The sequence below is a fragment of the Telopea speciosissima genome, chromosome 7, assembly GCF_018873765.1.
Source record: "Telopea speciosissima isolate NSW1024214 ecotype Mountain lineage chromosome 7, Tspe_v1, whole genome shotgun sequence".
Taxonomy (NCBI): Eukaryota; Viridiplantae; Streptophyta; class Magnoliopsida; order Proteales; family Proteaceae; genus Telopea; species Telopea speciosissima.
In genome coordinates, this window is record NC_057922.1 from 61,955,502 (window position 1) to 61,982,061 (window position 26,560).

The window sequence follows — 26,560 nt, forward strand, 5'->3', positions numbered from 1 at the left end:
AGCAAGCCCACACGAACCGGGAGATATTGGAGTCCCCATGTTCACCTGGAAGTTTCCTCTCAGGCGCGTGGCCTCATGAGGGGAGGCGGAGTCGAACTCAGGACCTTCAACTTCCTTAAGCCTTGTTCCTTGCCCACTTAGTTTGTTTACAATCAATTTCAGTTTTAAATTAGAAGTACTAATCACGGTTAATTAATGTGATTGCATAAGTTATGATTAAGACCTCTTTTTAAGACTTTTCAGTGTATGTTATTAATTGCGGAAACTTCACAAGTGAGAAAAGGTGAGAGGGGAATTTTCAAAAAAAAATAAAATTTAATAAATAAAAATAAAGTGAGAGAAAGGTGAGGGGAGTTGGTCTAACACAGAGTATGAAAGGGCAAAAAATTCGGGCTTTAGGGGGTGAAGGGGCTGTGTTTGGTATGCATTCTCAACCAAGAATGAAAATATTGTTTAGATACATATTCAGCTTAAGTGCATTCTTAATTTTAAAAGGCTTCATCTTTTAAATAAGAGGAATTATTGGTTTGTTATTTATCCAAACATAACAAGACAACAACTACCCTCTTAAAACTACCATTAGGAACACAGTTGGAAATAAATTTATGAGGACAAATGAGGGAAATCACATTCAGTGCTAAAAATAAATAAATAAATTCGAAAAAAGTAAAAAGTTTAACTAAATTTCTTAACTAAGGGTTAAATCGTAATTCAACAGATGATTCCTTCGCCCCTTCTTCCTCTTCTCAGGTCTTTCACTTTGAATATCAATCTGTCGGCGACCCCTTCATCTTCTCCATCTCCGACAGCCTTGCAGCGACCCCAATCGAAGAGGAAACAACTCCAGGTTTTCCACTTCTATGGTACAAGTGAGTCTCTTCCCCAAGCCTCGATTTCTTAGTAATATCAGTGTAACTCTACAGACGAAACATTTTTAATTAGATTGGCATTAGAACTTGTCACTTGTAGTTGGGTTAGAGATATATGGATACAATTAGTTCGATTTGTGTTCTGTACTTGATTTGTTCCCACAAACTTTTCTTCTTAGGAACGAACCCGTCGGGCTCTAGTAGAGAGAGGAGACAAAGAGGGAAAACGAAGAAGTTGTAGATGGAGGAAACCACACTGAATTTTCAGATTTTTTCGGCATTCTTTCCTTAGGTTCTTTTTCTCTCAAGAGGTTCCACTCTTTCTCTATATTGATTTCTCCAATCGAACCCTTGCGATCTGCCATCTCCCGCGATGGAATCTGAACTTTATTAGAGCCCACCAATTTTGGTTGATTAAATTTTACATTTTCTATGTTTCCAATACTGTATACACTTTCATGTGCTTTCTATTTTCGAGAATTTCCTATTGGGTCCTGATTCTTGACCTAGAATCACCAGACCTATCATCTTCATTCACGATATTTCAACAAGAATATGCCCATGAATTCCTATAATGTTTGCTAGATAGAATCGACCTCTGCTGTTCATTTGATATTGGCAATTTTGAGTCATTAGAGTTTGTATTAAGATTAGGAAATCTTTCGAGAAAATTATTCAACTATAATGCACTCGAAATCGAGAAGAGACTATCTTTTCTCCTCACGAAACAAAATAACCCATTTAATCACAACTCTCAACTCTGCGACTAGGGCATCACAAAGGGCAGTAAGGTTTCAGATTAGAGAAGAAATAGAGGAAGACACTCGAGGTAAGAGGCTTACCTGCTGCATGAAGACCTCTCGTGTGGGGTTGGGCAACAAGAGGAGAATAAGAAGAAAACGGATAGTCGCAACGGCAATTTGGACGGTGGCGAGAGGATGATGGGTTTGTTTTCTTCTTCCAATGTTAGACAGACGAATGTTGTGAAAAGACAGAAATACCATTTCAAATTTAAATTTATATAATCATGAGATATTAATAAAAGAAAATGAAATGCCTAAATTGCCCCACCTAATTGATCCTTCAATGTCCAATTGCTTATTGGATATTGATCTTTTCACCGTCTTGTTATTTTTCCAAACGTAACCCACCCTTGTTACATGAATAACAACCCTTTAAATAATTATTGATAAAGAAATGAAATCTCTTTTTCACATTTCATCGAATAATTTATGAGAGCTTTTTATTTTTTGGTGAAAATTTATGAGAGGTATTTAATGGATGGGTAATGACTTCACGCTTAGAAATTCATGGAAGATTGGGCATTGTTCCTCTATTTAAACAGAACAAACATGAATGAAGTAGCAAAGGAAATTCTAAATCAAATAATCAAAAACGTCAGAGCAGGTTCGGATCGACAGGGCTAAGATTTTGTCACAACCATGCCATGATCCAAACCCCTTTTCACATATGATTTTAAAATTGGGATCGAATCAGCCAATTTGGATCACAATTGACTGCAAAAATTGTGACCAATCTGAATTCCCACAGATTTGGCTCAGGGGTAGGTGGATTAGGCATTGTGACCAATCCAATTGATCTGGCCGATCTGATGGATTCCCTTAAGAAGACAATGTGGCATTACTTATCCAACCCAATTGGTCCGCATTGTGGTAAAAGTGAGCCACTTAATTTGATAAGTGCCCTCTTAGAGGGATCCTCCATTTTATCCAAGAAAACCATTTACTAAAGTATTACTCATCCAACCCAATTAAAAGTTTACCAAAAAAAAAAAAAAAAAAAAAAAAAAAAAAAAACCCAAGAGTAACAGTGGGGCTATATTCCCTTAATATTTGGTAGTTGCACAGCCACGGATCCTCTCTAGTCACTTTAAGGGTGTCAAACCCCTGGGACCCCTCAGCCCTTGTTTTACTTCGCCATTGCTTTCAAGTAACTTGAGAGTTGAGCAGTGACTGGTTTAAATTACTATTAAGGAATTGCGACTTTAGGGTTCTATTTCTCGCATACTTCCCCCACTTGGATTCCATATAATGAGAACGAATTGGTAAACGTGGCAGCCACTGAAGCATGGCACTGAAAGGTAATTACAAAGGAACTTTTGGTAGTCGAGGGTATTTTTAAATATATTGCAAGACTTGTTGGTAGGGCTGTACACGAATCGAATTTGGCTCGGATAGTGTTATATACATATTCGAATAGTTTCAGCATGGATTTGGATAGTTTACATATAAATATAGTTTTTCGGATAATCTTAGGCTATCTTCGTTTAGTTTTCACATGGATTCGGATAGTGCTAAACAGATACGGAACGGATTTCAGCTATTCATTCACACCTTACTTACATGCCACTGGCCATTTAATAAAGTAAAGGGTTCCTCTCAAATTTCTCCGAAACATCTGGGTGCTGGGTACGACCTTAAACCCCCAATCGAAACTAAAACCCTACGCTGCTGTTTCACTGTAAACCAAATTCCTTCCCTCCGCTCCCATCGGTTTCCATTGTCTCTGTGTCACTTCTCACACCATGTATAGAGTAGCTGCAACTATAGCTTCTTCAATCAGGTATGCATTTGTTGTTTGAAGTCTGCCTCTGTTGAAACGAGTCAACTTCTCTCCATTGTCCATTCATTTTGCTTCCTTCCTTGTTCTCTTTTCTGCTAATGCATTTACATTTTCTTTTTTTCTCCCCCTCTTTTGTGCTTTCCAGTTCTGCTACATCAAAGAAGCTGGTATGGTATTTCGTCCTCGCTATCTACTTGTATCATTCATTAGTACCAACTTCAGAATCTCTAGTTCTATTCTCATGAATTTCTATTGGAGTTTGTGTGCTATTCGTCCACCGTTTGTGTTTAATGTGCAAGACTCAGAATTTGTTGTGCTGCTCGCCGGAGGACCATTATGGATTCTCGAAATACAATTGTATTAATGTGTCCTTAAGAACCTCCCGCTTTATGGGTTTTTCTACTGCCAATATATAATTGCATTGCTCTGGCTTTAATTATTTATTTTCAGTTAATTTTGGATTGTGGCTTATCTTTCTTTGTTACCCTCTGGGTCAACACTAGTTCTAATTGAATTATTAATTTTCAAGCAAATGTTGTTTGATACATGAATGGATTATGTATGCATCTTTATCTTACACTTTTCCTTATTAATAAAAAATGTTAAAATTTTTATTGAAAAGGCATGTGGTAGGATCCTCAGCCGAAACTATGTTGCAAAGGAGATCAATTTTGGGACTGGAGCTAGGGCAGCAATTCTACAGGGTGTTTCTGAGCTTGCTGAAGCAGTTAAAGTCACGATGGGACCAAAGGTAACCTATCATTGTTGTTGTTGTTGTTTTTTCTTTTTCTGTCACTGTTGTGGAGATAGTTTTATGTAAGCAGAACATGGGCTTATTTTAAAGAATCTTTAATGATATAATTTGAAATAACTGAATTCCCAGTTTTGCTGTGGAATAGCTAATTTACTGGACATTAACCGAACATGTTTGGGGACGGAGCTAGAGCATTGAAATTATATAAGATGCATCGTTTTGAATAACTAGTTAAGTGAAGCCATAGCTAGATTCTCTAGACACAATCTTGGATGCATATCATACATAATACTTCAGGTCTATAGTTCAGAAAAGCTTTGAAACTATATTTGTCTGGTTTCAAAATTTAACTGAAGTTCAGTGACGGCTGTTCTCTCATGAAAATTGATTTTTTTCTTTCTTTGATGTCGGATCTATTTAGGGCCGTAATGTGATTATTGAGAAAAATCGTGGGGATCCTGTAGTCACCAAAGATGGTGTTACTGTTGCTAAAAGCATCAAATTCAAAAACAAAGCTAAAAATGTTGGTGCAGATCTTGTAAAGCAGGTTGCTAAAGCCACCAATTCTGCAGCAGGAGATGGTAATCTCTTATTTTAATTTCTTATCCCACTTTGTATCTTGCTCCTGGTTATCATTTTTTACATAATTTTCTGTTTTATGACAATTAATTAAAAGAATTAAATATATTCGACTTTAATAGTGTGAATGCATAGAGTAATATCACCTTGCCATACCCTGGTACCTTAATCTTAGAGACTAAATGTTATGCTATGGTGATGTGAGTGCACAGCAATTATCTTTCTTGAGTGGCAGATCAATACCGTCCAAATTATGTACAGTTCCTTTATCAATGTTAACTCCATGGCCTTGTATTTCACTTCTATTCTATGGATAACTGACCTTGGAAATTTCTTATTTCTCTTCCTTATTGCAAACCATGTTTTTTGTGTTTCCCTGAAATAAACAAGGTTTGACAAAGTTGCCTATTGGTGCCATTTGCTTGATAACTGAGACTTGCCATATTGAAAGGAAAAAACCTGAGATTTGAGAAACATTGTGGCTCCCTTTTGTTGCTAAGATCCTGCTGCATTTGTCACTATAGTTCTCTGCAACTGCAAATGTTGCCTGTTTGGCACGGTGGCAGCCGTCACGTTTAAATACAAAATATAAGAAATTTTAATTGATTCCGGGATATTCTAAGTCTGAAATTGCTCCTGTAAACCTTTGTGACCTCTACAAGAATGTATAGCACTGCCTTTAGGACAATGCTTCAAATTCTTAACATGACAGAGGGATCCAGCAAGTAATCAGATTAGATACTACGTGTTGTGATTTGGGGAATGATGGCTTGTCAGTGTGACAGTGGCCAGGCTTAATTTATAATATAATAAAAGGAGTACAAGAACAGTATCACCCCTAGGACTATATTACAACACTCCCTCTCAAATTGATGCATAGATATCAAACATGCTCAACTTGCACACAATAGGATGAAAGACTCTACTACTAAGAGTTTTAGTGAAAACATCAGCTAATTTATCACCAGACTTAACACAAGGAATGCAAATAACACCCTGCTCCAAGTCTCTAACTTTTCTTTGATAAAATGACGATCAAACTCCACATGCTTCGTCCTATCATGCTAAATAGGATTTTGAGCGATACTAATGGCTGATTTACTGTCACAATAAAACATCATATGTGATGCAGTTGCCTTAGCCTGGCTGGACAGATATGACCCACTTTGGAAGCCCAAACCAAGGACTAGTCCTAAACCGGTTTTCTGGTCTGGCAAGGGCTGGTAGTTCACTTAGGAGTTAGGATGCAATATTTAGTTTGGTTTATTTTATTTCATGGGTAGATTACGTAGGAGTATCTTAGGTAGTTTCATTTCTTTAGCTATGGTCTATTTTAGTAGTTTCCATTTTGGGTTGTTTCTATTTTAGTTAGGTTTCTATTCCTATGCAAGGCTATTCTCTATTTATTCATTGTAATCGTAGGAGAGCAACAGAGTTGAAGATTTGATTAATGGAAGTTATTTGTGAAGCTCTGTGAGAGTGTGTGTGTGAACGTGAGTTTACTCTTCCCTTTCCCCTCCTTTCTTCTAATTCTTCTAATTCTTCTACTGTTCTTTCTGTGAAGCCCACCATAGCAGACCACCCCCTGGTTCTGCATTATCTGGTATCAAAGCCAAAGATCCATCTCCTTCCCTGTCAATCTTTCCCATCTCTTTCTCCTTCTTCCCTAACTTCCTTTCCCATTACTGTTCTACGGTAACAGTACCCCAACCTCATCTCTTCTTCTTTTTCTATTTTTTTTCCATTGCTGTTTTAGTGTTACAGCAGTCCACAGCTTCCTGCAGCAATCCTCGCTGAAACCCAGAACCCTCTTCTGTATACCACAGCCTCCTTCTCTTTTCCCTCACAACCCCAATGGATTGTTCCGCCAGCAACCAAAAAAAAAAAAAAAAAAGAAGAACAGAGAGATCGAGAGACAGAGAAACCGAAACCAAAAGGAAGAAAGAAGAGAGAGTGAGAATCGAAGTAAAAAGAAGAAGCACTCTTACCTGGTTTCAGCAGCTGTGGTTCGAACTCCATCTCCGGCCGTCGAAGTTCCACTGGTGGCTTGACTCGAGCTCCTTGGTTGCAGCTCGCAGCACTTCACCCGCCATCCCCTCTCTGGTTCGACAAAGAACTTGAGGAATCCAAACACCTCACCGTTTTGGTAACCCCTACCCCACGATCCCTCTTTTGTCCTTTACTTTCCTTATTTTTTTTCATTGTTCCTAAACTGCCCCTCCCATTTGCTTTATCCCCTTCCGTCCTATTTTCTAACTTGTTTCCAAGTTTTTCCTTTACCTTATACGTGTTTTCTCCATCACCTTGTGTGTTACTTGCACTTTCCATTATTACAGTTCTGCCATTAGTGTCATAAAATTTCCCTTTTATTTACTGTTTTGCCATTCAACCTTTATGTTTTGAGTGTTCTCTTGCTTTAGCATAACCATGGTAACCAACAGTGAACTTCACCAACAGTTAAATTCTTATAAGGCTGAAACAGATGCCAAATTGGACCCTTACCACCACTGTTGATTCCATTCAAACAATGATGGAATCTATGCAAGCTTCGATTGATCGATTGGTGGCTTCTGAGAAAGGAAATCTGTAGATTCTTCGAATTACACCCCACCATCACCACCACCACCACTACCATCATATGGGGCTGGACAATATGGAGTGGACAAAGCAACAAAGTTGGAAGTCCTTGATTTTTATGAGGACCACAACCCGGAGCAATATCTTGACTGGGTTCATAGCTTGGAAATTTTCTTTAGATGGTACAATTTGCCAGAGGCCAGGAAACTGATATTTGCAGAGGGTAAGTTGAAAGGCATGGCCCGGGTTTGGTGGATCAAACACCAACAACAGAACCGTACTCGAGGTCTTGGCCAAGTTACTACATGGGCTGAGATGCGCACTGCAATGGACCGATGATTCCAACCGGCTGATTACAAGCAACGAGTACACCCCAAATTTTTGCAGTTGACACAAGATAGTTTGTCAGTTGAGGAGTACGTGGCCAAGTTCTATTACTTAGCCACTCTATTTGAGTTTGAGTGGGACGAGGAAGTCTTAGTGGCGCAGTTCCGCAATGGCTTGCACCCACAAATCAGTGTCGCAATTGCTTCCAGTAGACTAACTACTATGGAGGAAGCAGTTCAGGTGGCCTATCGGGTTGAGGAAAATTTGAGGAAACCTTATAATCGAAGAAATTTTACTAACACATATTCTAGAGGTGGTAGTTTTTGCCCACATCAGTCTTCTTTTCAGGAGAAGTCAGCTTCGGTTAACAAACCACAGGCTAGTGATTCTTTTGTGGCACCTACATGACCAGTTCGTCCTTACTCCCTACCTCGGCGAGGTTCAGATAGACCTTATTCTCCACCTCGGTATGGATGACAAATATTCGGTGATGTCGAAAACAACTATTCAGTGCTTCACATGCAAGGGGTATGGCCATATGACTGCATAGTGCCCTAACCGTTTGGTAGCCCATATTGACAAGGACAATTTTATACCATTTGATCCAAAGGAGCAACGGCCCACAGGGACAGTCAATTTGGTGGCTGAACATGAGCGTGAGCCTAGTGAGATTGATGATGATAGTGATGGCGAGTGTCAGTATTCCTATGTTATTCGCCCCCTCTTGGCTACGCCGAAAATTTCCAATGAGGAAGATAAGGATTGGCGTCGTAACAATATTTTTCAGACGAGGGTGCGATGCAATGACAAACTATGTGATATGGGGATTGACTTAGGTAGTTGCACCAACGTTGTCGCTGAAGATGCTATTCACAAGTTGGGTTTAAAGGCAGAACCTCATCCGAATCCCTACAAGGTTGCATGGGTGAACAACACAAACCTTAAGGTTAATGAAAGGTGTTTGCTCACATATTCCATTGTTGGACTGATTGATCAAGTGCAATGCGATGTCCTCCCTTTGAAAGTCTGCCACATTCTTTTGGGACACCCATGGTTGTATGACAAGAAAGCCAAGCGCTGTGGTTATGAGAATACATATTCCTTTCAGCTTGGTGGACTTGAGATGAAATTCCTCCCAGCGAAGGATCTTCCATCTATCAAACTCAAGAAGGCAGCCGATACATTTCTCCTACAGCGAGTTGACTCAGATGATATTATTGGACCCTATCCGAACTCGTCGGAGTCAAGTTCTTTTTAGAGGAGGAGAGCTGATGCAGTTGCCTTAGCCTTGCTGGATTGACAAGACCCACTTTGGAAGCCCAAACCAAGGACTGGTCCTAAACCGGTTTTCTGGTCTGGCAAGGGCTGGTAGTTCACTTAGGAGTTAGGATGCAATATATAGTTTGGTTTATTTTATTTCATGGATAGATTACGTAGGAGTATCTTAGGTAGTTTCCTTTCTTTAGCTATGGTCTATTTTAGTAGTTTCCATTTTGGGTTGTTTCTATTTTAGTTAGGTTTCTATTCCTATGCAACGCTATTCTCTATTTATTCATTGTAATTGTAGGAGAGCAACAGATTTGAAGATTTGATTAATGGAAGTTATTTATGAAGCTCTGTGAGAGTGTGTGTGTGTGAACCTGAGTTCCGTCTTCCCTTTCCCCTCCTTTCTTCTAATTCTTCTACTGTTCTCTTTGTGAAGCCCACCATAGCAAACCACCCCCTGGTTCTGCATTAATATGTAGTTGAACTGCAACACCGAGATTCTGGAGAAGACTCTGAAGCCATAACAGCTCACAAATACCATGTGGTTTCAGCACTAAACAATACTCTGGCAGATCACGGATGTTTGGAATGTAATCTTCGAGGCGGGGAGCTTTCTCTTCAAAAAATTCAGGTGGGATCACGAACTCTATATGATCAACTTCGATATCATCGGTTGTGTCCATGTGATCTTCTACATTTGTATCTTCGACCTCTTCAAACTCTGATGCAATGTGAAGCTCTTTTGGTTCGTCTTCCTGGTGGTTCTCAATCAGTTTACAACCACCTGGTTGACTGTAGTGCCAAGTTTCACATCGTCCACTGTCTCAACACTCGTTCGAGCAACCACAACTTGCTTCTTGCTCCGCCAGGTGACAAGATTGTCACCAACAAATGTTCAATAACCAGATGTAGACCTCCGATCATCAGGAGAACTAGACCAACCCACATCTGTAAAAGTTTCTACACGCATGTGACCATGGGAACAAAAGAACACACCTTTCCTTGGAGGAATTTCTTACCTCATCTTCCTTGTATTAACATCAACCCTAGGAGCTGATAGGCTCTGATACCAAATAATGTAGAAGGAGTTCAACTACGAACCACTCTACAGTAGGATCGATAATAGTTGCAGCAGAACACCAAAATAGAAACTAAATCAGAATTAGAAACTTAGTGAATAAGGACCAAACCAGCAGCAGGAATGTCTCCAAAGTAGGATCAAGTGAAGGCCTAGGCAAGGATGGTTTGTGCTCCAAATATTAGCCAATTCTAATGGCTGGTTGTGAAGTTATTCAAGTCTGAAGTTTGCAGCAGATTCTGGGCAGAACTGAGATCGCAGGTGCAGCAGTCCTTCACTTGATTGTGTAAACAGAAGCAGTAGTATTTGGTGATGATTGTGGATTGATTCAAGTCTTCAAAAGAAAAAGTAGGAAAATAGAAACTACTAAGGCTTCATAGGATCCAGCCTTCTAAACAAACCAGGAAATAAATAGGATCTTTCTCCACTTGATGGGCCCACAATATCTTCTAAAAAGCATCCCCACACAAGGCAAATATGGGCTGTGACATTGTTCACATGAATAATATTTTGTTCTTTTCTTCTTCATGTTTTGATCTACATCAATTCTCCCCCACTTAAAAAAGACTCGTCCTCATCAGGGAACAATAATTCTGGACCTTGTGTTCCTCATCCCATGGCAGCTATGCTGGAGATGTTTACCAAACTGAGTAACCAGATCATTGAGAGCCAGAAGCTTATGGATGAGAGACTCTCAGCAATGGAGGCTAGAGTTGCTGCCCCTAATCATGTCACGCACCTTCCACCTGATGAAGAAGTCCAGCCGGCTCACTCTGCAACCAATTTTCCTAACCAAAGGGGAGTAGGAAGAGGCCCACAAAGGGTTCCAGCAGTACAGCCGACCTTTGAAGAGCATCTACGGAATTATTTTACTGGTGATCAGTCCACACTTTATAGGCACATTGGTGATTCTCAAAAAGTTAAGCTTGAATTCAAGGAATACTCCGGAAAACAGGATCCTCAAGTGTTCTATGACTGGTTGGCAGCGTTGGATGGCTACTTTGATTGGTATGAACTGTTGGAGGCACGAAAGATGAAGTTAGCACGTACAAAGCTAGTTGGAGCTGTACGCGAGTGGTGGGAAACTCATGAGAATGAGTTAGAGGATCGTGGTAGAGCACCTGTTACTTGGGAAGAGATGAAGCACGAGTTGAAGAACAAGTACCTACCAGAGCATATCCCAAGGAGATTCGCCCTTCGACTAGGTTACTACCAAAAGGCTTTCAAAATTGAAGACAACTTGAAGCAACCATCAATGAAACTCAATTATTAAATTGAGGATTGTTGGAAGTCAAGCACCTCTAATGTTAGAGCACAGACTCAACTCAACTTTGCACCATCAAAAGAAGAAACGAAGGAAGCATTCAAAGAGAAGGAGCTTGAAGTTGAAGCTAAAGCTGAAGTTATCACAATGAACTATGATGATAAAGAAAAGGCAGTCCTTGAAGCTTCCAAGACGGAAGGTCAACAGGTAGAAGATTTTATTGAAGAAGTCCACGTTGAAGAGATCAAAGTAAACAAAGCTGAAACAGTGGAAGATGAAGTGGTGGTTGAGTACACTTCACAAGAAATCATCAACATTTAAGATGTTGTTCTTGAAGAGGTAGAGTTTGTGCCTCAAGTCTTAGATGAGAATGTTACCAACTTTGAAGACTCTATGAATATGGCATTCATAGTTGATATTGATTCAGAGGTCGAGCACATAGAGTTTGTTATGCCACCATGGTTCTTTGAAGGGAAAGCTTCACGCCGTGAAGACTTTATTCCTAATTTTCCAACATCACGAGAGTTTTGTTCGGGAATGGTCAAAGCTGCTACTCATATGTTGTTTCTCCCTCCCTCATCACTGCAAAATTCGAGGACAAATTTTTTTCAAGCTAGGGAGAGTTGATGCAGAACCAAGGGTGTACTCAAGGAAGGAAAAGAAGAAAGCTGCTGCCCACCTTGGCAGCCAGCCACAATTTTGATATTCAACTACTGCTACCATGCAAGTTTGCTTCTACTGAAGTTTTCGCTTGGTGTTTGATCCTTGGACAAGGAGCTAGTATATGATCTAGCTGACTCTTTGCTGTGGGAAGCCCAGGAAGTCTCTTCTAGTTGCTGTTCTTCATCCCTACAAGCTGTTAAGCCATTAGAAGGCTTTTCCCATCAACAGATACTCCCTGCTGCTGCTCAGACCTTCATTCTCAGGTTACTTTCTATTTTCAGCCCAACCTTCTAATTCCATTACACCCTTCCCCTGTTCAATCCAACCATCACCTTTCTCCCATCTTTTTGAGCACACCTTCTCCCCTCCAAGACCCCCACTCGATCCAAGTTTCAGCCTCATCTGCCCAGCAGATTGGCTGCTATTGAATTTCTCTCCGATTCTGCCCAAACTCAGTTTTCCTGGCCTTTTAGTGAAATCGGCAGAGGGGAAACCTGCTGTTTTACTGAATTTTGTTTAACCCTTTTAGTCCCCTACTGTTTCAGTCTCATTCGATCACCTTATCCTAACCTTAGACTAACCCCTTAACCCATTTGAGCATTCCAGCCCTATTTCCATTAACCTAAGTCGCCCCCCCCCCTCTGATTTCAGATCCTGTTTTGGGGTTGGTTGAGCCTTCAATCCTGTCCAACATTACACCGAGGGAGAAAAAATGTTGGGAAAACTCTTCTGATGATGCACTTCCTAGGAGTCGAACACTCGACCTCCTTGCTCTGATACCATGTTGTGATTTGGGGAATGATGATTTGTTAGTGTGACAGTGGCCATCCTTTATTTATAATAGAATAGAATGACTCTGTATGTTAACGCTTCTGTTTTTTTTAGTGTTTTTGGGTCCGTCACACTTTTATGTGTTTTTGTGTTTTTTGAGCGTTTTTGGGTCCTGAAATGTTGTATGGTAACATTGAAAAAAAAAAAAAAAAACATTTCTAAAACTTAGAAGAAATAGAAATTTGTATGGGTCACACTTAACATAATTGTTTCTGTTGTTTACCAAAAATTACATAATTGCCACCTACACCATGGCTTTTATACTTATGGTTTTTTAAGCAAAAAATAAATGCAAACATCACAATTAAAAACTACTTATATTGTTTAGGTAGTACAACCATGAGTTTAAACAAGTAATTACAATTGAATTCTAGAGTTGAAAAAAAAGAAAAAAGAAAAAAAAAGTCTATGCTGGGCGAGCAAATAAAAGGAAAAAGAAAAAGAAAAAAATATCACACGTTCCACCATTGTTTCCCATCACCATGAGCAAATAAAAGAAAAACCAACCATAGAAAACACCATTATCACTCTAGAGTATGAAGGACTATGGATTTCCTAGGTGCGGGGCATGAAATTAAGGCTTCTTTCCATCACGGGTCAGACATCACTCTTTTAAGTGCCTTATCATATGTAACCTCATTTAGTTCATACCCTATCTCAAGTACTTCCAAGGCCCTTGTAACACTATACAAGTCTGTTGTATGTTGGGTTGATGTACTAGATAGGGATGCATCCCTCTCTATCCTTGATATACTCATGTCTTGAATGGCCTTCACGACCAGTGCCCAATCAGCGGATCTGCTCTTCCTTCTCTTCGTATTAGGCGTCTTATCATACCCGTGGGTTGGAGGCTGGCTTCGAGCTAGTGTGTGAGTAGAGGTTCAGGTTGAGTGCTGGATATCTCATCTATCCCATCAGCTGAGCTAGACTCATCAACAGACTCATGATCATCCCTCTCCGTCTCGGTTGCCTCAATATGACCAAATGCATTTTGAGGGACCATCCCTCCACCACTTGCGTATGTATCTCCAAAAATCATGCACAACTTTGGCCACCGTGGAAGTTCATGTTTCTTAAACTTAACCCATGTAGGGTTGGCTTGACATACATTAGTATTCAAAATCAGTCATTGTTCCTCATTTGCAAATAAGAGTACTTGACACCGGTAACTTTGGTAAACTCTTCCATAATGTTTCTCCACCCTGCCTTGTTAAATGTAGTTGTTGTTCTGTTGCCCTTTCTTGCTTCACTTATCATAATGTTGACAAAGATGTCTATATTGTTTTGATTTCACTTGGCATTCTCATTTTGTGAACTTGCCAATTTCCCTAACTATTTAAACAAACAAACAAATCAACCACTTGTAGACACAGCTTACATATTCCAGCTAGAGGACCTAGTACACTTAGGTGATCAAATTGACCAAGAATCTTTCAGTAATATTGATAACAACTATCTCAATTACAAATTAGAACATGCATGTATCCTTTTAAGGCATAAGAATTAATGACAACAAATAGTAGAAAATAACTGAGTAAAAAAATAATAAATCTATGAACTAGGTCATTCAAATAATTTTGTATTAGATATGAGAAAAGCAAGTACCACCTGTTCTTCTCATACATGTATTATACATTAATTACTAAGAAGGTGCTCTGCACTACACAGTTAAAAGTTCCAACTCCTATTGAGGAAAGGTAGAAGTAGCTGAATGGATGGATATAAGAAAGCTACAATGGACTTGAAAATTGAACTTTTCTTTTTGTTTTTACTATAGGAAAGTGATTAAAGATGCAGCTTTTATGATCAATTTGAGCTCTAGATTGTGAATGATACTGGAATTAAAAAAAAAAAAAAAAAAAAACTAATAGCACTAATTTTCTGCATTTTACTGATGATCTTAGCTAATAGGCAGTGCATAACAATCCCTCCACTAAAAATATGACACCCCAAGGTTACATTAAAGTGTGTGTACAGATGCTGACCTCTGCCTTAGAATCAACCACAATACCAAGAACTGTATTAGAGAAACAAATAGAAGCAACAAGAATTACAGGATAGCACTTGAAAATTATAACAAATCATTAGTCCAAGGGAAACACAAAGGGCCTCACATTCATCAACAAAACTGTTAAGTTAAAAGTTGCAACATTAAATGTCAGTGAGGAACAGCAAATCAGCATACTCTTGTACTGGATGACATTTTTCATTTTCATTCAAGCCAACCTATTACTTCATTAAAATTATGAGCTAAATGACTTATAATGTTACTCGTTGGTCAAGTTTTGTCCATGACACACTAAAAAATTGGCAATCTTCATTTCCAACATGTTACACCATTTTGGTTAAACCATGGCTTTGATGGCAGTTAATAAAATTCAAAATTCGTAGTGTTAAAAAGACTAAAAAGATTATTAATAGAGAAAAATGGTTATTCATGTGGGTGACCCAGATTATGAGCCTCAAACCTTCAGAGCTGATTCAGAATGAGAGAATTGAGTGTGAACATAATAACTTCAGCACTAAAATGTAAGAATGAATTCAGATCATAAAGCAAAACCCTGAAATGGGTTTATATGCTCTAATTCAAAACACACTCGGACTAGAACTAATTGAAGAATGTAGCAAGTAGCCCAAAATCGAATCTCAAAATGTAGAGACAACAGAGCATATATGAGACAGTAAACATGAAGCTTCGTATGTCTGAGTGCATTACAGAGATCATCCAAACCCACAAAGAAACTGAAAAAGAATAAAAAACAACCCAAATAGGCACCGAATTTACCTTCGTATGTCTTCAAACGGGAAGTAGGATGGATTTATGAGATTAGAGAAATCTCTGGAACTCTAGAAATTAACGGACCTTTTTGATTTAGGGTTTCTGCAAAAGGAATGTAGACCTAGGTTATAACATTGGTTAGAAGAAGAAGAAGAAGAACGGATGAAAAAACAGCAGTAGAAGACGAAGAAAACGAAGGAAAAGAAGAGGAAGAAGAAGAACATGGCTTACCTGAGTTGGAGAAGATGATGTTCAACAAAGCGCGTAGATAGATGATCGAGTTGGAGAAAATCCTCACTGGTTAACTTCGTTGGAGAAGACGGTTGTTGGAGCTTGAGAGGGTATCGAGTAAGGAGGTTTTAGAACAGAGACTTCGATCGAGTGAAGTTTAGGGCTTTGCTAGCATATGTTATGTTTTTAATGGAAAAGTCCACAATACCCTTACTCACTTAAGTGCAGCTGGTGTTTCTCTGAAAATTTGAAGAAGTGTTTCTCTCAGGTGAGAAGCTTGATTTTGGTGTTTTGCAAATGTGTGCTAAAAGTGTGGCAAGTGCCTTGTTTGTTTTAAAAAAAAAAACAAAAAATCAAACCGGACATACCATATAGTGTTTTAGCTTGTTTCTGTTCCAAAAAAGCTGAAAAACACTAAAAACGCCTAAAAAGAACATTGCCATACAACACTAGGAAAACTGTTTCGATGCACTTCCTAGGAGAAAAAATGTTGGAAAAACTCTTCTTATGCACTTCCTAGGAGTCGAACACTCGACCTCCATGCTTTGATACCATATTGTGATTTGGGGAATGATGACTTGTTAGTGTAACAGTGGCCATGCTTTATTTATAATAGAATAGAATGAGTACAAGTACATTAATGCCACTAGGACAATTCTACCCTTATACCCATATTACAACACTATGCTTTCATGATGGTTTTTTTTAAAAAAAAAAAAAAAAAAAACTTTAATTTGGTTATCGTGTTTGTTTTATTGAGATTTTAATTTTAACAATGGTAAGAAAACCTATTTTCATTATTCCTTTTGGAATATATATATATATATATATATTGGAAGCTTTAGTAGTACATTCTCTGTCATGTGGATGTATCCATAAGTAGAACAAAGACGGAGTATATAGTGTGTAACTTTAGTTACACTAGGATGGATAATGAGGGTGAAAATTGATGAGACGGAGATTCCGCAAAGCGATTATTTTTAGGTATGTGGTTTCAATCATAAATAAAGAAGGTGAAATAGTAGATAATGTTTCACAGAGAATTAAAATAGAATGAAGTTGCTGCATTCTACTTTCAATTGAAGGATGATTATGTAGATCTGATTCAACATAACTACAAAACTTGTTGATGAGTTTTTTCCAAGACGGGTTGAGTTGATGCAGAATTCCAGTAAGAAGAGAACTTATTGTTTTGATGTTGGTTTAGTTTATTCGTTCCAACTGAACTTATTGTTTAAGTTTTGTTTAAGTTTGGTTTAATTTGAGTGTCCAATGGGTTATATGGGCCATGGGCTTAGTATCTTTGGGTTATTATTGTAATGGGCCAATCCTATAAGCACAATTATTAGGGATTCGAGTCCTATACGGGGTTAAGTAGTTAGTTTCTATTTTGATCTTTTTTGTTTGTTTTAGAAGATTTGGGGGAGATTTGCATGAAGGATATTCTAGAGGATTGAATGAAGATTGGCGTGGGGCCCCATGTGATTTGCGTGGAGAGGAGATTATCTAGACAATTGCTGGAATATTCTGTTAGATGTTACTAGTTTAGTTTCTACCTTTTGTAATGGGTCTTAGTTGTTTGTCAATAGCTAATCAGTGGTTACTATTTTCTGTCTTTCCTTTTTGTGTTTTAGCAATTAGATCTTCTTTCTATAAAGTTGCAGTTTTTTCTAGAGTTGCTATTTTGTAAGCTATTTAGTAGCCAAGACTTGCTATTCTTATAACACAGCCTCTAATTTTATAAATACAAGCAAGGGTAACACATGGCTTACGATTTTGAGTGATTGAGAAACTTGGCTTTTGCTTATTTGGGTCAGCAGTGATGCTGTTCCTTGGACTATGGTGATGCAGATCTAACCCTATTGTGGTGAAGCAATAGTTTGGGATTGGTGGTGATGCCCTTCCCACAGGCCTAGTGGTGATTCTAGGTCATATCCCTTTTATGTCTTCTTTCATATGTAAAAAAAAAAAAAGTGTTAGAAAAGTCTGTTATCAGTATTGGTTTGTCCCTATTTGAGATTCTGTTGCAATTGATCTCTCACTGGCTTTACTGGTTCATGATCGATTCTGCATTAAGAGTTTTGTTTGGATACAGGTACAACTTGTGCTACTGTCCTGACCCAGGCAATACTATCTGAAGGATGTAAGTCGGTGGCTGCTGGTGCAAATGTAATGGATCTGCGCCATGGTATTAATATGGCAGTTGATGCTGTGCTCACTCACTTGAAAAGCAGGGCAGTGATGATAAGCACGCCAGAAGAAATTACACAGGTGATTGAGCATGTTAGAGAGAAGGGGGGGCGGGGCGCATTCTCTTTGTATTTAGGATCTTTGGTGCTTGTAACTTTATCCTGTTCTTATCATTGGGCATCTGTTCATCTACATGTTCTCTGTTCAGTTTCTCATCATTATCATCAGAACCTTCCTCCATCTCGTCGGGGTTAGCTAGATGGAATTCTTTTCTGTATGGTTGTTTCAATTAAAGGTTCTATTTTTTTGTCAAAGCATAGTTCTTCAAACTTATCATCCACCATAGCTAATTCCTTCCCTATTCTTCTTTTCTTCCTTGAAAAACTTCCAACTTGCACAGAATTACGTTCTTTTCATTGGTGTGGTCATTGATCTCTATCTTGTGGAAAACCATTTTGGGTAACTTTAATTCATCTTTTCAGTCAGCAGTCATCAGGGCAACATTTAAGTCCAACGAATGCATTTCATATGACTCCGTCCTTACTCTTGCCACTGATCCTTCTCAACATCCTCATATCTGTTAAACTCATTATATGGTGAGGATATTGCCCAACATCTCGCATTTAGTTTGATTGGCTTGCATTAGTCAACCTGCACTTTAAAAGCATATATCCAGTTCTCCGCTTCCTGAACCAGTTCTAACTCTATGGGTAGCGTCCTCTTTTTTTATGCCGATTCTTGCCGATAACCAAACCGCCTTAACATAAAGGGTGCTTTGATGTGTTCTTGGATAAATCTAAAACTATTACCTCATGCCTATTCACATCCTTCATAAAATTGCGCTCTGCCGTGTCTATATTTTATCGTGGTCTGACTTATTTTTCAATCTATATTCTAAGTGTCTGTTCTGCAGAGCATCTGAAAGAAACCTTTTGGCTTAAAGTAGCCAAAAAAAATAAAAAAATTGCTCTTTTTTTTTTTTTGGTAAGCCGAAATTTTTTCCTAATAGCCTTTTGCATGATGCCCTAAACTGTACAGATTTCAATTTCTGCCTGTAGTATTGTCAATCATAGGAAGTTCCTCAGGATCTCTTCTCGTATTTGAATAGTTTAGCCATCGGTAACCTCCGACATTCTGTTTATCATTGATGTAATCTTACATTGAAACAGGTGGCAACCATCTCTGCAAATGGTGAACGTGAAATAGGGGAACTGATAGCTAGGGCAATGGAGAAAGTTGGCAAGGAAGGAGTCATTACTGTTGCGGTTAGAAATTTTCCATATTTGTTTCTTCCTGATATGTGATGTCTGTGCAATTCAAACAGATATAATAATTGGTAGACTATTCATCCCAGCCTAACAATTTTGCAGGATGGAAATACTTTGGATAATGAATTGGAAGTGGTGGAAGGGATGAAACTAGCTAGGGGATATATATCTCCCTATTTTATTACCGATGTTAAGATTCAAAAATGTGTGAGTATGAATCAATATCTTTATGGTTCCATTGGTACTGCAAGCCCTTAATTCCTCTCATTTGAACTAAATTAGGCACCTATCTTCAAGAACATAGTGGGAACAAATCTACCATAGTGTTTTCCTTTTGAATTTGTGCTGAAGGATCTGCAGAATCTATTTGAGAATATCTGCTTTATTTTTGTGTAGTTTGTCTTACCTTTTCGCACCATAGCCCTCTCTCTCTCTCTCTCTATGCCAAAGCATCTTCCCAATTGTTTTATGTCTTGAAAAGAGCAGAAAATAAGAGGAGAACAAGGACGCGGCTAAAAAAGGAAAAAAAGATACTATCTTCCCTTATTTGAGGAAGACATAAAAGAAACTTTCAGATTTCTGAATAAATTCATAAAGCCACAGAAATGTATGATATATAATTTATATTAAGGTTGAGTTACGAGATGCTTCACTTTATTTCCTTGCATGTTAATATTATTGAGTATTCTTCTGTCCATATGGCATTTTCATTGTAACCTTGAGCTCCCTTCCTGTTGCTTCTTTTGTAACATTATCTGTTTTTAAGAGAGTGGTATCAATTAGCTCATAGGAGGGATTAACGTGTTATGAACATTGTGATTTACAAATGGACAGGAACTGGAAAATCCCCTGATCCTCGTACATGACAAGAAAATTTCAGATATGAACTCTCTTGTCAAAATTTTGGAGCTGGCTGTAAGGGTAATTATGCATTTTTTTATGGATATTCTTCGATCTGTGGGAAAATAATCAGTTCTCCACACTTCTGGATGAACTTCTTTTCGAATTTTCATTGCTAACTTCTTGGAGATCTTTTATTTTTTTTTTCGTATTTCTACTTAGAAAGATAGACCCCTGCTAATTGTGGCTGAGGATGTTGAGAGCGATGCACTGGCGATGCTTATACTCAACAAACACCGTGCTGGAGTTAAGGTAATTGATTTACTTGCTCATCTGGCTTCTGTATTAAATTCCCTTGTTGGACTGTACAAAGCATGCTGAAGTGGTGCATGGTTTTCAGTCTTGACCCTTTGAATGATTATTTATTTACGTTATGGTCACCATATTCCACCAAGGTTTACGGATGGGATGATTCTTGTTTCAGACGGTTCCATTTGGTGTTTATTTAAGCATATGGTTTTGTTTTTCCAAGTGTTGGTCATATTTATGTTTATATGATGCACATGTTGACTGTGAGGCTTTATGCACTAAATGTAGGTTTGTGCCATTAAGGCTCCTGGTTTTGGAGAAAACAGGAGAGCACACTTGGATGATCTAGCCATTCTTACAGGAGGAGAGGTGAAATTAAGTCTACACCCAAATCTTCTTGTATTAAAGTGCAAAATTGTAACGACTCATTGTTTATGAGCAGGTCATCACTGAAGATCGTGGGATGACTCTGGACAAAGTCCAACTTGAAATGCTTGGTACTGCCAAAAAGGTTTGTTAACATTTTAATCGATTCCACCATTTGCATGAATTTCATTTGAAATTGGAATTTCACTTATTTTCTAGACTACAGGTCACTGTCTCGCTTGATGACACTATTGTACTACATGGTGATGGTGACAAGAAGCTTATTGAAGAACGGTGTGAACAGGTATTCAGGTTTTTCTTATTGGGTAGTGAGACTTGAGTGGTTTATTTTCAATTCATTCATTTGTTATGGTTGTATCTTTTGTCTATGCCCATCAGGGGATCAAGAATAACAGGTGGAAATTGAAATGTGAAATTTCATTATCATATATGCAAGATCTAATAATAAAATTTGTGATGATTCATGTGATCCTTTATGTTGCCGTTGCATAAACAGAGGTTTTAGGCACCTTTATTGCTTCATCTCCTTGTATTTCTGGTTGGTTTTCCTCTGCTTTTGTGGCCATAGTTCCCTAAATTTTCTATATAATGTCCCACTTTTGACTCATTTGTGGAAAACCTATTCGGATTTATGGCAAGAAGATCCTCAATGGAGGCAATTTTCTTACTGAGGAGACTGATGGAAAGATATAGAGAGGGCAAGAAAGATCTCCATATGGTCTTTATGGACCTAGAAAAAGCCTACGACAGAGTCCCTAGAGAACTCATCTGGAATATTTTAGAGAAGAGAAGGGTGTCATGTCAATACGTTGACATTATTAAAGATATGTATGCTGGTGTGGTGACTAGCGTTAGAACGGCGGGGGACCAAGGTTGTGAATTCCCAATTTCAATTGGGTTACACCAAGGATCAGCCTTAAGTCCTTATTTATTCATGCTTATCATGGACGACTTAATCAGAGACATACAAGATGAGGTCCCATGATGTATGATCTTTGCAGATGATATTGTTTTGGTAGATGAAACAAAAGCAGGGATTAACGCCAAAGTGGAGATATGGAAAAATACCTTGGAATCAAAAAGGTCTGAAGATAAGTAGAACTAAGACCGAATATATGGTGTGCAACTTTAGCCACTTTGAGATAGATATGAGGTGGTGAATATTGATGAGAGGGAGATCCCACAAAGTGACCACGTTAGATATTTGGATCAATCGCAAACAAGGAGGATGTCGTAGATGACGATATTGCTCAAAGGATTAAAATAGGGCGGATGAAGTGGAGAGGTGTGACGGGAGTTCTGTGCGATCGGCGTATCCCTTTAAAGCTTAAAGGAAAAATTTTATAAGACTGTCATTAGACCAGCTATGATGTATGGGGCGGAATGCTAGGTGGTGAAGAAGTGCCATATAAATAAACTGGGTGTTGCAGAGGTGAGGATATGGAGATCGATGAGTGGGAAAACTAGGAAGGATAAAGTAAGGAATGACCATATTAGAGCTGGGTTGGGAGTAGCTTCAATACATGACAAACTTAGAGAGAGTCGTTTAAGGTGGTACGGCCATGTTCAACAGAGACCTCCAGATTCCCCAATTCGGAGGAGTGACCTGCTCCTAATGGGGGAACCAAAAGAACCAGGGGCAGACCTAAGATAATCATAGGAGAAGTGGTGAAGAAGGACATGCTTAGCTTAGGCCTTGTTCCTGGTATGACCTCAAATAAAGCTGATTGGAGAGCAAAGATCCATCTGGTCGACCCCATTTAGTTGGACCATAATGATGTGATGTTGTTGTTGATTTTTACTCCATCTTGAGATCTAGAGTGGATTGTTGGATAGTTTGTAGCTAAGAAGGGACGATGCTCTAGAGTTTGTGTCAATGTTGTATGACCGCCTCCTTTTTTACTTATTTATTATTACTGTGCTGACTCTTCTAGGATCCATGTAGTTGATCCCATTAAGTTGGAATAAGGCTTTGATGATGATGTTGTTTTGACTCATTAGTGTTTTTAGTGTAGCATTGGCCATTAATAACAAACTTTTGGGTGGTTAGTTCCTTAAACTTTATTCCTAGAATCTGCTATATTGCATCCCACTCTTGGTTACAGAACTCCATCCTCTGTTTAGGAACCATATAGGAACCATATCAATTTTTTTTAACGTAGCTCCCCAAAATTGGGATTGTAGTTCCAATCTAATATATGCTTCCTTAATATAAACTCAAATGCTTAAACCTGTAGAAGTGCGGAGGAGCTTAGGAATCTCTGGTCTGTCTTTGTTAATTAAGCTGTTTAATAAGCTTATGAGCATAAGGAAAATGCCAAATGGATGAAGGAGAAGCATTGTGGTTCCGATTTATAAAAATAAATATAGTATTCAAAGCTGCAATAATTATAGAGGCATATAACTAATGAGTCATACTATAAAATTATGGGAGAGGGTTATTGAAACCCTCCTGAGACAAGAAACTACTATTATAGAGAACCAATTTGGTTGTATGCCAGGAAGATCCATGATAGAAGCTATTTAGCTTACTTAGGAAACTCATGGAAAGATTTAGAGATTGCACGAAGGATCTCCATATGGTCTTTATTGACATAGAAAAAGTTTATGACAGAGTCCCTAGAAAGTTAAACTGGCAAGTACTAGAGAAAAGAAGTGTTTCAAGTAAATATGTGGACATAATTAAAGATATGTATGATGGTGCGGTGATAAGTGTAAGAACTGTAGGGGTCCAAGGTAGTGAATTTCCAATTACAATTAAGTTATATCAAGAATCAACTTTAAGCCCTTATTTGTTTGCGCTTATCATGGATGATTTAACCAGAGACATTTAAGATGATGTTTCTTGGTGTATGCTTTTTGATAATGATATTGTTTTGGTGGATAAGAAAAAAGCAAGGATTAACGACAAGTTGGAGTTATGGAGATCAACCTTGGAATCAAAAGGTTTTTAAAAATAAGTAGAACGAAGATGGAGTTCATGGTGTGTAACTTTGGTTACACTAGAATGGATAATGAGATGGTGAAAATTTGATGAGACGGAGATTTTTTTAAAGTGATTATTTTATGAGCTCAATCATAAATAAAGAAGGCGATATAGAAGATGATGTTTTACAGAGAATTAAAATAGGATGGATGAAGTGGAGAGGTGTGTTTGGAGTATTGTGTGATCATTGATTAACGTATTCCTTTAAAACGTAAAGAAAACTTTATAGGACAGTCATACAACCAGCTATGATGTATGGTGCGGAATGTTGGGCAGTTAAGAAGTATCATATAGATAAATTCAGTGTAGCGGAGATAAGGATGTTGAGATGGTGGCAAAACTAGGAAGGATAATTATTAGAGCTGATTTGGGAGTAGCTCCAATACATGATAAGCTATGAGAAAGGTGTTTGAGGTGGCATGACCATGTTCAATGGAAGCCTTCAGATGCTCCAGTACCGAGGAGTGATTTGATTCAGATTGAAGGAACTAAAAGAGCCAGGGGCAGACCTAAAATGACTTTAGGATAAGTGGTGAGGAAAGGCATGCATAGATTAGGCCTTTTATCAAGTATGACCTTGAATAGAGCCTGATTGGAGGGCAAGGATCCATGTAGCTGACCCCATTTATTTGTTTAAACCAGATGTGAATGGTTCTGAAGAAACTGAGTAGAGAAGAGCAATAAGTTAGACACTCATATGGTCTGAACTGGGAGATATTTCACAACAAGAATAACTAATGAAAAATAGTGATAATCTTTATTCAAGTTATATTCTAATGGTCTGAAAGACCATTTATGTGACTTTATGTATGGTGTAATGTCTCCCATTTGCAGCTTTAGCCAGAGGCACATAAACACATGGTCTTTAGGCTCTAACCAAAGTGTTTTCTAACCCAGGGTTTGAGGACTCAGGTTAAAATGTTCTAATCTAGGATTTCATATTTCCTTCTGTTGGGACATTCAGATGTCATAAATGGATCTGAAGCTGTTGCTTCTAATTTGGGCACCCATACTATTTTTAAAGATGTTGGATGTTTGGGAGCTGTAAATGATTCTCATGTCCCAGACAAAAAACCAGTAGGCGAGCTAAAATGTTTCCAGACTACTTCTATAAGAAATTGTGTTTGAGTAGCAACAAAGGTCTTACTCAAATTAAAATGCTGGACCCAGGCTAATTGTGATATTGATGAATATAAGAAAAGCAATGGTGAAACCCCACCCACCCAAAAAAAAAAAAAGAAAGGAGATCGCCGAGATGAGATTCACTGACAGGAATGTGTTTAACAGCTTAGGACATCCATTGAGAAAAGTACTGCGACATTTGACAAGGAGAAAGCACAGGAGCGGTTGTCAAAGCTATCTGGAGGTGTTGCAGTATTCAAGGTTTGCTAAGCTCCTTTCTTGCATTCCATGCTGACTGATGTTCTCTAGCTTCATTCTATTGTAATCAACAATGTGTGGTACAGGTTGGAGGGGCTAGTGAGGCAGAAGTTGGGGAAAGAAAGGACCGGGTCACAGATGCTTTAAATGCTACACGGGCAGCTGTGGAAGAGGGTATTTTGCCAGGTAAATTTGTTAGTCGATGGCTTAATTTGTCTTTTCCTTCACAACAGAAGTTGACTGTTTCGGACAGGTGGTGGTGTTGCCCTCCTGTATGCTACAAAGGTGCTGGAGAACATTCAAACACCAAACAGTGATCAGAAAAGAGGAGTCGAAATAATCCAGAATGCTCTCAAGGTCCAAGCCTCCTGATTTCTTATTGTGTTTTTTGATTGTCTTCTTTTTTCATATATCTTTAATATGTGTTGCTTTCTTGCAGACACCCACATTCACAATAGCTGAAAATGCTGGTGCTAATGGGTCAATGGTTCTTGGAAAACTGTTGGAACAGGAGGATCTTAACCATGGCTATGACGCTGCCAAAGGTTTGTTATTTTTCTTGGCTCAGGCGGCCCAATTCGTCTCATCTTTCTACTTTGAGAGTGAAAATAGCTTGTTGTTTGTCTCTGAATACTGAAGGGTAAAAGCCCAATATTTTGAACTTCTTTGACCCAATCCCTCCCCCCCACCCCCCAAGGAAAAAAAAAACCCCAAAAGAAGGGGTTGATCCAACCCAGATCAAACTCATTAGAGAGAGAGAGAGAGAGAGAGAGCACCATCTGATTAAGTCGAGGTCAATGAGTTGGGGCAGGGCTTAGCGTGTCTGGAACCAAGAGATTCTCTTGTGCTTGATTTGTCTCTCTGGTGGGCTTTGTGCTTGAGACATTTGACTTTGCTCAACTTCTCAATCCCAACCCTATTGTAATTGGCAACTTGTTTTACATCTCTTTCCTTAATTTTGTAAGACATTCATTTCTTGTTCTACATGTTTATTCGGGCTTATTTGAAAGTACCCATAGTCTTGTATCAAGTGTTGCTCTACCTCAAAAGTTTGAGTAATCATTCGGGTGTGCTTCTTCTTTTGAGCCAGGTGAGTACGTTGACATGGTGAAGACTGGAATTATAGATCCTCTCAAAGTAGTGAGAACAGCCTTAGTGGATGCTGCCAGGTGAACACTACAACCACTTCATTCGGTGTTTATATAACTTCTTAGAGTCTTTATCAACCTACAAAACTACTTTCTGGTGTTTGGTTGCAGCGTCTCTTTGCTAATGACAACTACAGAGGCAGCTATTGTTGACCACCCAGATGCAAAGAGCACGGTTCCTAGTCGCATGCCAAATATGGATGATATGGATTACTGATGCTCGTCATGTATCTCACAGTTTTAAGACTCTG

General features: G+C 38.6%; 1 protein-coding gene across 1 annotated transcript; it reads left to right on the top strand.

The window, feature by feature from the left end:
- Positions 1-3,313: 3,313 nt before the first annotated feature.
- Positions 3,314-26,560, top strand: LOC122667894 (chaperonin CPN60-like 2, mitochondrial). The gene is made up of 18 exons (XM_043864370.1): positions 3,314-3,452; positions 3,598-3,619; positions 4,075-4,203; positions 4,628-4,787; positions 17,897-18,072; positions 19,161-19,256; positions 19,362-19,466; positions 20,094-20,180; positions 20,322-20,411; positions 20,697-20,777; positions 20,851-20,919; positions 21,001-21,078; positions 25,069-25,164; positions 25,248-25,347; positions 25,415-25,518; positions 25,601-25,706; positions 26,252-26,330; positions 26,421-26,560. Exons 1-18 carry the CDS (start codon positions 3,415-3,417, stop codon positions 26,524-26,526), a joined length of 1,722 nt encoding a protein of 573 aa, XP_043720305.1. The 5' UTR covers positions 3,314-3,414; the 3' UTR covers positions 26,527-26,560.

What these genes read in the sequence shown, in the direction of transcription:
- LOC122667894 (XM_043864370.1), top strand. Translation starts at nt 3,415, where the DNA reads ATGTATAGAGTAGCTGCAACTATAGCTTCTTCAATCAG. An exon ending in TTTTGGAGCTGGCTGTAAGG is followed by an intron (nt 20,181 to 20,321) that starts GTAATTATGCAT and finishes ATTTCTACTTAG; the next exon opens with AAAGATAGACCCCTGCTAAT. An exon ending in GAGGTGTTGCAGTATTCAAG is followed by an intron (nt 25,165 to 25,247) that starts GTTTGCTAAGCT and finishes TGTGTGGTACAG; the next exon opens with GTTGGAGGGGCTAGTGAGGC.